An 11,724-nucleotide genomic window follows, 5' to 3' on the forward strand; every position below is an offset into this window, starting at 1 on the left:
AGGTGTTCCCTCTATCTTGTTTAATTATTATCGGAGTTAATTTCTTTCTCGATGAAGATGCAATAGAGAACATTGCGTTTTTTACAACACACTGTTAATTTTCTAAAAGTCATGAAAATAAAATTTACTTAAAGTAGAGACTAAGACATTTGTATGTCTGCAAATGGCAATTGAAAAATTGGTTTTCGTCAAGAGAGAAAATGAATTTTAGATTTCGACATACATGTGTATAGAATACACGTGTATTTCCAAAGCTATTTATTTTCGATCCGATAGTACATCATACAGTATCGAGATATCTGAAACAGTGTGTTGGATTTTTTTTAACACGCTTCCGATCACAATCACGTTCCTCGCGAAAATAGGACGAAATGGTTCGAGAAAGAAACATAAAAAGTTGCAATTTAGATGTCTTATTATCTTACATTTACGAGAAGAAGAAAAGAATCGCCGATGTCCATCAGCGAGAAATAAAAAGAAATTAACGAAATTGATTGGACAGCAGCCCCATGGCATCGATTTAAGCAAGTCGGTCCGAAAAAAATGTCCTTTCAGCGACTAGCATTTACAATATCTAGTATACGTGTGCCTGTAGGTGGATGGTTATACCAACGTATCTCTCTCTCTTGTTGTTGGGCAGGACGTGACGTAGAGGGTAGCGAAAGGAGTCGTACAGCACGACGACCCACATTCCGTCGAATTTAATTTCATGCCTTATCGCTGGTAGTCGTGGTACAATGCCTCAACTGGGACGGATCTCTTTCTCGCGCGCGCGCGCGCGCGCACAGCTACACGTGAAACTATCGCGTACGCATACGCGTACGCACACGTTCGTTTGTTAATGGTGTCATACGCGTCGCTCTTTACTCTTCTCGCACACGTTCTATTTATATATCTCTCTTCTATTCTCTCTCATTGTTCTCTCACTTGTCCTTTATCTATCTATGTATCTATCTATCCATCCATCCATCTAGCCACTCCATCTCTCCTTGCAACTATTATATATGTTGTCAACTCTCTCGGTACTTGAAAATATAAACCTATTACTATTATTTTATCTAAAACTTTGTCGTAAAAAGTTATTGAATGTTTTGTTAACATTTATATCCCGCGTGGGTATTTGCTGTTGGTTTTACATGCAAAGACGAGACAGCCTCTTGAGACGAAAGCTCGTCTCGTTGATGCTATTCACATCTCAAAAATCTAACACATATTCACTCGCTTCTTCGTCTTGACCCTTATCTCTCACTCACCCTCTTTCTGTCGCAGCTTCTCAGTCATTTACAGGCATTTCTATCGCGGTCTAGGATAGTGAATTCGCATTCTCCGCTTTTCTCCGTTCCGGCACGGCGCGTCGAGTCGCGCAAGTGCGCCTATTATGCATCTGATGTACGCGTTTCTGTAACGAGCGAGCACGAGCGTTAGTGTATGTACCGAGGGTCGATCGTGTGGCTGGCTATTTCTGCACGTGTTCCGACTTTGCATGGTGACGATTGCTTTATCAGATGTACGGGGCTGACTGACGGAACGGGGTACGCGCGCGCCATCGGGTCTCGTGTATGTCGGCGGAATAAAAGTCATTTTATAAAGTAAGCTTTCCCTAGCTGCATGGACGGCAGATTTTATGCACCTTTTCTTTGTTACGAAATGGAATATTATATGGAATATTAGCGAAAAGCACCATTTCTTACTGTGCACCGCATTTATCCAATCATTATCGATACCTCAGATTGACTCACACTTGGAGGTCAGCAACCCTGTTCGCAATTGAAACAACGATCGAGCGAGTGGATATTAGCTATCACTTGTCGTCATCTCCTCTCCACCCTTGTCTTAAATCGAATATTATTATGTGCTACTCGAACAATGTTATTGTGATATTAGTGTTAGTTGGTATTTGTTGAGATAAATCTCGATGAAACTTAATCGTGATGGTGATGCAGGTCAACCCCGCACCGAATGGATGGCGACGCGGACGCGCACGAGGACGGCCGTAGTACGGCGACGATAGGACGACGTTAGAACGTTACCGCTTGCGGCTGCAGCTGCGGCGTCATCGGTCGCTGCACCTGCAGCTGCGGCGGCGACGACGATTTAATCAGAGGGCGAAACGATGCAGAACGCTGGCGACTATTATCAAAGGGCGCCGAGATGTTGTCCCGGTAGAAGTGGTAACAACAACAATAATAGCGGCATCGCTGGCGGATCTGTGCGAGGCGCGGAGCTGCTCTGCTGCTGTTGCAGCTGCAGCACCTCTACCTCCACCAAGACTCCGGGGCTGCTGGCGAGCCTTGGCGTGTGTGTGCTCGTTCTCGGCTACACCCTGCTCGGCGCGTTCGCCTTTATGGCCCTCGAGGGAGGCCTGAAATCGGTGAGCGATTTCGGAATTAGCTGACATTTCGCTGACAATCAGCAATTCCAACTTGACTCCGCCTAGGTGACTTGTTTCACTCTAGAGATTTGACTATTATTAATTGAGAAAGATGATAATTAAGAATTGTTAATCATCTGTACCTCTGTGTCGTTCAGGATTCGCTGGCCGAGGTTACATCCTCGAAATCCGACGGGGCTTCCTACGTGCCGCCGAATCTGGAGAGCGACTCCGCTGCCACGGAATTGAGAGCACGCACGGTCGAAAAGCTGTGGAGCATCACCGAGGACCTGAACGTTCTCTACAAGGAGAATTGGACTCGTCTGGCGGCTCGAGAAGTCCTCGAGTTCCAGGAGAATCTGGCCCGCGGCCTCAGGCGCACCTCGTACGAGCAGGTGCCTCCGCGGTCCCGAGAGCATCACGCGGACAGGCGGCTACACAGTCGGCGATGGACTTTCAGTAGTAGTCTGCTGTATTCTCTAACGTTGATCACGACTATAGGTTCGTCCAAATTGAAACGGTGGCGGGTTGGAAAGACGGAGAAAGGTCATCTCGGCACACGCGTTATCTCGCACACTCAGCGCCGAGTACTAATATTAGATAACGAGCCTTTCGATTTCAGGATACGGTAGCGTAGCGCCACGCACAGTCTGGGGCCGGCTGATTACCATAGTCTACGCCTTAGCAGGGATCCCGCTGATGTTAGTCTACCTGAGCACAGTGGGCGACGTGCTCGCTCGAAGCTTTCGCCGTCTCTACGGACGCATGTGTCGGCAGCCGCGTAACTGCGCGCGAAAGCAACAACCGCCACCGCCACCACCGCCAGGCATAATGGCCAAGACGTATCGCTACGACAATCACGTGGAGAGCAAGGGAGCCGGCAACTACTACTCCACAAGCAGGGAAAGCTCCTGCGACGATCTGGGTATCCGCGGCACCGGCAGCGCGATCCTCCTCGACTGCGGCAGCGAAGGTCTTTTGCACGCTACCACTAGTTCGACAGCCGCGCTCCAGGTAATTGTTCAGCTCTCTAGGAAATGTTGTCCAATTCTAAGAGACATACTCGGCCATGTGTCAGGATGTGTCAACGGGCAACGGCAAACGACACTTTCACCCGTGCTCGCTGTCCTTATCGTCGACCTCGTCACCGGCGTACATGCTAGAGGCCAATCCCGTGAGGATACCGATCAGCTTGTGCCTGGCGATAATGCTGGTGTATATATGCGGAGGTGCGGTCATGTTCAACCGTCTGGAGGGCTGGAGCTTGTTGGAAGGCGGGTACTTCTGCTTCACCAGCCTTGGCACCATCGGTTTTGGAGACCTGATGCCGGTGGGGCGTAACGCACCCTCGTCTACCCTGGAGGAGCTCAGCCTGTGCGCCTGTTCGCTCTACATCCTCGCCGGGATGGGCCTGATCGCCATGTGCTTCAACCTCGTCCAGGAGGAGGTGGTACGCGTGGTCAGGGTCTTCGGTAGAACCTGCGGCATGTCGTCGGGCGTGGTGGTCGGACCTATCGGTGGTACAGGTATCCCTGATGAAGGCATTCGGTGGGGAATCAACGATGAAAGTCTTCTACGAGAGATAGAGAGAGAGAGAGAGAGAACATCGTGAACCGTTGATTATTTCCCGTCGACCGTCACGTCGCGTTCCAAAACCTGCACATATATACACAGTCCAAACGATTATAATTAGCTCGATAACCGATATATGCATCATCACTCGCTACGTTACGGAACGCTTTTATCCCCCGCGCGAATTGTTTTACGTATAGTTGAAGTTTTCGCCAATGCCAATCGCGACCGAAGAAACAATCTCCGGAATCGAAAAGAACAGCGCGGTTGTACGACCACCGAGACGAGTGGCAGTCACGAGTCACGCGTGGTCCCTCTCTTTTTCTTTGCAGCAGGCGCCACTTGCGGTCTCAAGGCCGACCTTGATGATGGAGGCGGCACCAGCGACTCGCGATTGTCCGAACAAGAGGAGGAGGCGATCGCCATGTCGATGGTGCCGGCCGGTTCCTGACAGCATCAGGCCAGGAGCCCCGGTGACGGCAAGCTCCTGGCCCACCCCTCGAGCACTGCCATAAAGTTGTCGCCAGGCCATCATTCGCTGCCGCGCAAAAAGACGTTGCCGTTGGATGCCACCGGTAGGACGACGAGCAACTCTTCAGGCGTTCAACAGCAACCGTTCCAACGGGGTCAGCCACTAAGAAGGAGCTGTTTGTCGCCGACGCAGCAGCAGCTGCAGCAGCAGCAGCAGCAGCAGCAGCAGCAGCAGCAGCAGCAGCAGCATCAGCATCATCATCATCATCAACATCGACAGCAGGAGAGTTCGTTGCACTTTGAATACTTTGTGCCGCGCAGCGTCAGCGAGTTCAATCTCGCGGCCGCCGTGACAGACATGGCGGTGCCACCGCCACCTCCCGCGTCGGTCCTTAGACCTTCCTCGGCGATCACGACGTCGGTCGCCACCGGAGTGATCGCCGCCACCAGCCAGACGAGATTGCTGGACGGTGGCAGTGGTGGTGGCTGCAATACCGCTACCAGAAGTCGCGAGAAAATGGTTACGTTCGAGGACGAGGGGGTCAGTTGCGGCGTTACCTCGACACCCACCAGAAAGAATCTACCCGCTCTAGATAATGTCTTTATGTGACGTGTGTCGCATATTTCACAGATGCTCAAGCGCTTATTGCTGTGGATGGGCGAAAGCCTTGCAATTTCCACACCTCTGAAGAGAGCAACGACAAATCGAAAATTAAATGGACATGACAATTATTTCTACCAAGAATAAATAAATATATGATATTAACAACTGAGAATTGTTAATCCGATGATTATCGACATCCTTCAATGTTTTTGTCAAAACTAGTCGATATCAAGAATTAAAAACAGGTCATATCTGATTACGTCGATAAATACTGACAAAAACAAGAGCCTAATCACGATTTACATGAATTGAAAGAACAGGAAGGAAAGGAAAAAGAAGACTGCATATCTGTATAATGCGATAACGTAGAAAGGCAAAGGAGTACTATAAATACTCTAGACGGAATCCGATATTAGGAAACTTTTTTTTCTTTTCTCATCACAAAGACATTGCCTAAATGATACCCCAGACAATATCTAAAGGACGCATAAGAGACATTCTAATTCTTTAGACATATTTGTGTTATTTTGACAATCACACATTTTTATGTCAAACAAATTTTTTCAGAAACAATATATTCCATAGTTCAATGTGCCATGCACAGCAACTGTATGAAAGCGAGGAATAAAAGACAAATATAGCAGGTAAAAACACTTGAAAAGACACACAAGAAAAAGAGAAATGTTATAATCGACAAAAGACACCGAATGGAAACTTTTCTCCTCGGCCGAATGTCGACTGTACATTTCTCATTATTGATCAAGCCGTACGTTATTGTTGTCAAATTACTTGCGCGCAGCGTAGGTCGAGTATTCGAATTTTATGTCCGATAAGTCCAACTGTATTCCGAATAGTTTGTATATATATATATATTCAAAAAATATATTGACTAATTCTAACGTGTACAATTACCCTACCATATATGAAATATACGAGCAAAGTTTTATACACCTGTGTTACAACACATCTGTGTTAAACACGCAACTTAATTTTTCTTTGCCGTTAGTAAATGTACACGTACAGTGAAAGAAAAGGATAGACAGAAATTGAAGGAAGAACGATTGACGGTAAGTTAATTGTTGAGCAATTAAAATGTATATAATAATTCTACCGAGTTGCTCGCTCGGGTATTTTGCAACTATTATGATCCAAGCGTAGACAAGGATTTTACATAGAAAATTGCAATTCAAATGTCGAGGTTGAGAAAAGTAAGGTTATCTGGCCGTTAGAAATTCTAACCTATGAAATAGCCGGTGAGCGGTGACGCGTGGAGCACGTGTTACATCTACGATGTTGTCTGTAAATAATATTAAATTGATTACCTTCGCGATTACCTCTCGCGTGGATAATCGCCATTGGAGAATCTGTCGCGATAGGTGCAGGCTGATTCAGGCGTTCGACTGTTGGACGAGATGCAACACGAACAAGGATTACGATCCCAGAGTCGAGGCATTGCGAGAGAAAATCATCTACTGCGACTATTTGGATTATGACAAAGTGAAGATAACTTACTTGAGGCGGTTCTTGTCGAAAAAGAAGGCCGAGCGCTTTGACAAGAAAGCACGGATCGACAGGCTGACAAATGTACCCGTCTACAGCGTACTCCTGGACACGAGGGATGACGGGAGCGACGGCAAGCACTTGGAGCAGGAGCGTACTTTTGAGCAACACGTCGCGAAGCCTGTACACATGCCGTACGCGAGTACAGATTCATACAGTAATGTGGACACTGACTCGAGCGAAAGTGGATTTCACGAGGATACACTATCGTTGAACGACAAGTATAAAGCTCTATATGAGAGGTATTTGGCGGAAAAGAGTGGAGGAGTGACTTTGCTCGATTACCTGGAGGAAGCAGACAAGAGGAATCTTGCGTCGAACGTTCCGTCCAATTGGATGGTAGACGTCGAGCAGTACGACGACAGTTTGTACATCGATCAGGACAGTGACTCGACTTGGCTCAACAATTACGGAACTCCGGATCCAAGCTGCGCTATTAGTTCGGTCCCGTGCGGCGGTTGTGGCGCCTTGCTGCATTCTAAGGATCAAGCTCTACCGGGTTACCTACCCTCGGAGCTCTTTCGCAACAAGAGCGAGCGAGAATTGCGAGTTATGGTGTGCCAAAGATGCCACTTTATGCAGCATTACAACACCGCGTTGGAGGTGAAGGTGTCTGCGGACGAATACCCCGAGCTTTTAAAAGTCATCAAGAAGAAGAAGTGCGCCGTCATTCTGATGGTCGACCTCATGGATTTCCCGTGTAGCATATGGCCAGAGATCAATAGCGTGCTGAATCCTTTGACGCCGGTCTTTGTCGTGGGCAATAAAATTGACTTGCTGCCCCAAGATTCCAAACATTTCTTTACTCACATTAAAGACTGCCTGTCAAAGGCTGTAGAGAGTACAGGGATCAAGAAGGAAAACATTAGACATGTAGCACTCGTATCTGCAAAAACTGGCTATGGCATGGAACAGCTGATAAATAAATTGCACAACGTTTGGAAGTATAAAGGTAAGACTTGGAAATTGTGCCAAAGATATACGGTATATTTTACATTTTTTTTCTGTTATTTAGGAGACGTTTATGTCATCGGTTGCACAAATGTCGGTAAATCCTCTCTGTTCAACGCTCTTCTGCAGTCAGACTACTGCAAGGTACAGGCTGTGGATCTTGTACAACGTGCAACCACTTCTCCTTGGCCAGGCACGACATTAAACTTGTTGAAATTCCCTATTTTAAATCCACAAAAGTGGCGCCTTTACCAGAGGACGATGCGATTACAACGGGAACAGCAGCACAGGCATGCCGAAGAGAAACTCCGAATCACTCGATTCAAAGTAACGGGTAACTTGGAACACGCCACGTTGCAAAGTACGTTTTCTTTCCTATCCACTGCTATACATGTATATACAATGATGTGTGTCCGAGTTGAAAAGGCTAAATTTTTAGGTCACATTGGCAGAACATTTCAGTCAAACTCGGCGACTAAAGCAAACGATCCCTTTGTGGAAGAAAGATACAAGAGGGACACGCCACAATTTGGTCTTGATGAGAATAAAGAAGAGTATAAATACAGTCGCTGGTGTTACGATACTCCCGGCACCATTCAGCCTGATCAGGTGTTGGATTTGCTGACGATGCAAGAACTTTTGTCGGTTTTACCAACGAAAATTATCTCGCCTAGGACTTTTATTTTACGTACAAATCAAACGATATTTCTCGGCGGAATAGGCAGATTGGATTATGTAGAGGGCGAGAGTTTTATTAGGTACAAACTTGCGATACACGTAATAATAGTGATATAACCAATTAAAACTGTTTGTATATCATTTAGGTGTACAATATTTTCGAGTAGCGAATTGCCGGTAACTTTAACTCGTACCGAGGATGCGGACAGTGTATACAACGAGTTACTCAAAACGGAAGCGTTTGTCGTACCTGAAAACCGTCCGGACCGATTGAAACATTGGCCGACTTTGGGATCTAAAGAGATGGAAGTTATTGGTGTCGGAAAGAATGAATCGGCCGTTGACGTTGTTTTATCAAGCTCGGGTAATGTTTCTTTACAACAAATAATTATTTATGTCCATTCGTACGTCCGACTATACATAGCTAAAGTTTTATCATTGTTACAGGATGGATCGCGATCGCTGCTGTCGAACGTGTCTTACTGAGGGCTTGGACCCCACAAGGGCGCGGCTTACATCTAAGAACGCCAGCACTTTTGAAAAACTCTGTCGCTCTACGTGGTGCTCGAATCTCAGATGCACCGACATACAAGCACGGACGCCAAGCGTACAAAAAATAATCTTTACATATGTGTGTATACATGCATATATTGTACATAATACATCCAAATCCATTTCTTGCATCGCACATCTGCGATAACAATCGAACAAGCTCTATTAATATTTGTAAATAACTTACGTCTCGATTACTTGAGATATACTTTTCGTTCGACAGAACGATCTGAATGACGACAATAGTATTTTCCACATCAGACGTCAGACGTCGGCTTCCTGCGCCCGCATTTTCGCTTGTTTATACATTCGTTTGTAAAATTTCTCCAAATCCTTATAAAATCCGCGGCCTGGAGAGTAATCTCGAGTACATTCGTACCTCGGCTCGTACCCCACAATACTGAAATAATATTTTCAAATTTACACATTGTATATCATAGATGAAGATAATCTTTTACTCAACTACCATTAGCACTTACTCGTCCGTTCTAGTAGCGTGCCATTTCTCTTTAGCTTTTTCAACATTTTCAATTTTACATTGCAATCTGTAAAGACAGCGATCGTAATGTAAAAAATGTCCAAGAAATTGGGCTGTTTTTAATCAACTCACAATGGCATTGTCGCTTCTTCTCGCGTGTCGAATGCGCCGCATTCTCTATAAATACAACCACATTCTCTAATGCCAGACATATTTCTGCAATATCTTTGCTTAATGTCAGCATGTTTCTCGATTATATCAGAATCGTCGTGAGATTTGGGAAAGTAACAATTATACTTGAAACAAACTGGACAGTTGTCTGTAATGTGGGTATTGTCACGTACGATCACGGTAGGTTCGGCTAACTTTGGGAAATTTCGTCGACAATTGCATACAGAATTTCTTTCTATCGAGTGATAACATTGATCAATTTGCGATCCTGTCTGATGACTCGTGGCATACGAAGGATATTCGTTATGAGATTCGCTCGACCTCTCACGGCACCTATTTATATCGTGCATAACGTACGTATATATCAACATTAATTTAACTTTTCACGACAATGATACTTACGGTCGACAGCTTTGAGATCTCGGTTTACTTTTAGTATGGCATACTCTCCGCTGTCTTATAATACCTTTAATCGGCCTTTTCCTCTGTCCACATGCCGTTTGCTGAAATTTACCTTTTTATATATATATATAAAGAACCGATGTTAACGATACACATTTCAGTCGATTCCAGTCTGCTTTTACCTTAGAGTTAATCATTTTTGGATTGATGACGTAACATTTGTCCCTACTTGTATCATAGGAACCCAAGATTTCCTCGACAATCGTTTTGGTGGAGACTTCAATTTTAGGCGCTATGATACCCTGAGGCAACACAAAAACGACAGTTTTGTCTTACAATTAGTGAAAAGTAGTTTCTATTCCAGATTAAACAAGGAATCTTTTAAGGACAACAAAAGAGACATACGGGAAAGCATTTAGTCGGTTCCATCAAAAGGTCTATATCGACACCGGCTAGTAAACCTTTGAAGCATGGCGCGGGATACAACAAATCTGTCAAATTTGTTTCGAACGTTGCCAGAGTAATGCCTCGGCTAGCCGGCGTTGCCCATTGTATCAATTCCGCGTATAAGAATTCCTGCTCCAAGGCACTTTGCAGCTCCGTCAGGGAGATCCGCCGGGCAAAGATTTTACCAAAGGTAAACTTGTCGTGGAACAAAAGCGGGAAAATCGGACTAATCCTGTGGGTCTCCGCACAGGAATCGAGAGTGTTGATTCGCAGAGCCACTTTGCCATTCGGGCACAACCAGACGCCGGGACACGTTACCTAAAACCAATGCCGCCAATAAACCGTGCGGCGAGACTGCAACTACATCGCGATACGTACCGCGTGTACATCTAACTGTACTTTAACGCGGAAAGCTCTGCCTGCCATCCCGCCCAACTGTCTGACGACAGTCTGATTAATCGTATGATATTGACAGCATCGTTGCCGGAACGACGTGTATCACTGACATCATTGACATCATTGTCGCTTCGATAGCTTCATGACGGACGTTCAAGTTGAATATCGCGTCTAGATCTTACTTGTTGGACTTGATTCGGCAGAAGCGTGTACACGTATATTTAACTTTCAAGACCCATGCCATCTTGCGAAAGAGTTGTTGCCAGGGAACAGTGACACAACATCGCTCGAATCAATGTATCGAGTTTTGTCAGGCTCATGTGTAACTTGGAAATTGACGATTGCGTAAAGGATTATCGCTAAGGGATCTTGCTTTTCTATCCTTAACGACGCATTTTGAACAAAAACTATCAAGTTTGTATATACAACAATCGATTGCATATAAACGAGACATTTTATTCCATAATTTGTTTCATTTAAATAAACTCTCAAACATTTATGTTCTAAAAGGCACGCCAGCAAATCTCTTTTCCGGCAGACCTCTCTGCAGTTTTCGATGTACGAGCTCACTCGCGATAAAATCCGATTGCTTCCTGGAGAAGCGTAGTCGTGGATCCTTGGTAAGAGGTACCAGCGGTACGGTGAACCAGCCGTATCTGTAGAAACGGTCCGTTATTAAAATTAATTATTACTTTTTATTAAGAAATACCTCGTTGTTCGCTCTTGGTTTATAGACTTACTCCATGTTCACCGCCGGCGGCCTAAACGAATAAACGTCTTTGGGTATCATTTCCATCTGGCGTTTAATCAGGTTGACATCGTCTTCTCTAACGTCCGACGGGGAGAAAACGTCGTGTTTCGCATAGAACTTGACAGTTAATGGTTTTGTACGAGTAGTAGGCACAAACGTGTCTCGCACATTTATCAATTTCTCTTCCTTTTCATATCTTTCTGTATAAAAGCGTAGTTTTACAGGATTTATCAGCAAATTGGTCGCCATAAATTTATTCAACTCTAAAGTCGATGTTGTTGCAAAAATGGCACACGAGTTGGAGTGGATCTAATTATTAT

General features: G+C 45.3%; 4 protein-coding genes and 1 long non-coding RNA gene across 12 annotated transcripts in view; 3 read left to right on the top strand and 2 right to left on the bottom strand.

Annotated features, from left to right (window-relative positions):
• The window catches only part of LOC105561784, a 16,090-nt gene extending 10,124 nt beyond the window's left edge, over positions 1–5,966 (top strand). For 3 of the 6 annotated variants that reach the window (XM_012012088.1, XM_012012087.1, XM_012012089.1), the window contains 5 exons: positions 1,944–2,371; positions 2,530–2,872; positions 2,994–3,385; positions 3,450–3,897; positions 4,276–5,966. In XM_012012088.1, coding sequence (XP_011867478.1) covers positions 2,114–2,371; positions 2,530–2,872; positions 2,994–3,385; positions 3,450–3,897; positions 4,276–4,394 — 1,560 coding nt within the window. In that variant the 5' untranslated portion in view covers positions 1,944–2,113 and the 3' untranslated portion in view covers positions 4,395–5,966. The remainder of the gene's footprint in view (positions 1–1,943; positions 2,372–2,529; positions 2,873–2,993; positions 3,386–3,449; positions 3,898–4,275) is intronic. The other 3 variants (XM_012012090.1, XM_012012091.1, XM_012012092.1) reach the window with 3 other exon arrangements.
• LOC105561783 (spermatogenesis-associated protein 6) overlaps positions 1–11,103 on the bottom strand; it is a 12,330-nt gene extending 1,227 nt beyond the window's left edge. For both annotated transcript variants that reach the window (XM_012012085.1, XM_012012084.1), the window contains exons 1-7: positions 10,636–11,103; positions 10,216–10,575; positions 9,993–10,112; positions 9,811–9,911; positions 9,370–9,741; positions 9,239–9,304; positions 8,947–9,159 (exon numbers count right to left, since the gene is read on the bottom strand). In XM_012012085.1, the coding sequence (XP_011867475.1) occupies positions 9,024–9,159; positions 9,239–9,304; positions 9,370–9,741; positions 9,811–9,911; positions 9,993–10,112; positions 10,216–10,575; positions 10,636–10,683 (1,203 nt within the window). In that variant the 5' untranslated portion in view covers positions 10,684–11,103 and the 3' untranslated portion in view covers positions 8,947–9,023. The remainder of the gene's footprint in view (positions 1–8,946; positions 9,160–9,238; positions 9,305–9,369; positions 9,742–9,810; positions 9,912–9,992; positions 10,113–10,215; positions 10,576–10,635) is intronic.
• LOC105561782 (nitric oxide-associated protein 1) lies at positions 6,121–8,984 on the top strand. Its single transcript, XM_012012083.1, has 5 exons — positions 6,121–7,530; positions 7,594–7,890; positions 7,969–8,287; positions 8,354–8,571; positions 8,655–8,984. The coding sequence occupies exons 1-5, from the start codon at positions 6,309–6,311 to the stop codon at positions 8,825–8,827; spliced, it is 2,229 nt and encodes a 742-aa protein (XP_011867473.1). The 5' UTR covers positions 6,121–6,308; the 3' UTR covers positions 8,828–8,984.
• LOC105561780 lies at positions 10,985–11,470 on the top strand. 2 transcript variants are annotated; one of them, XR_001008925.1, is made up of 3 exons: positions 10,985–11,067; positions 11,164–11,320; positions 11,388–11,470. It is a non-coding gene; the product is annotated as an uncharacterized LOC105561780 (long non-coding RNA). The 2 variants fall into 2 exon arrangements; XR_001008926.1 differs by having other exon boundaries at positions 11,164–11,273; positions 11,388–11,465.
• Positions 11,149–11,668, bottom strand: LOC105561779. The gene is made up of 2 exons (XM_012012082.1): positions 11,394–11,668; positions 11,149–11,309 (listed from the first exon to the last, which is right to left on the bottom strand). The coding sequence occupies exons 1-2, from the start codon at positions 11,651–11,653 to the stop codon at positions 11,150–11,152; spliced, it is 420 nt and encodes a 139-aa protein (XP_011867472.1). The 5' UTR covers positions 11,654–11,668; the 3' UTR covers position 11,149.
• Between the last annotated feature and the right edge of the window lie 56 nt (positions 11,669–11,724).

Source organism: Vollenhovia emeryi, unplaced genomic scaffold, assembly GCF_000949405.1.
Source record: "Vollenhovia emeryi isolate VEMERY1.0 unplaced genomic scaffold, V.emery_V1.0 DF939200.1, whole genome shotgun sequence".
NCBI classification, from domain to species: domain Eukaryota; kingdom Metazoa; phylum Arthropoda; class Insecta; order Hymenoptera; family Formicidae; genus Vollenhovia; species Vollenhovia emeryi.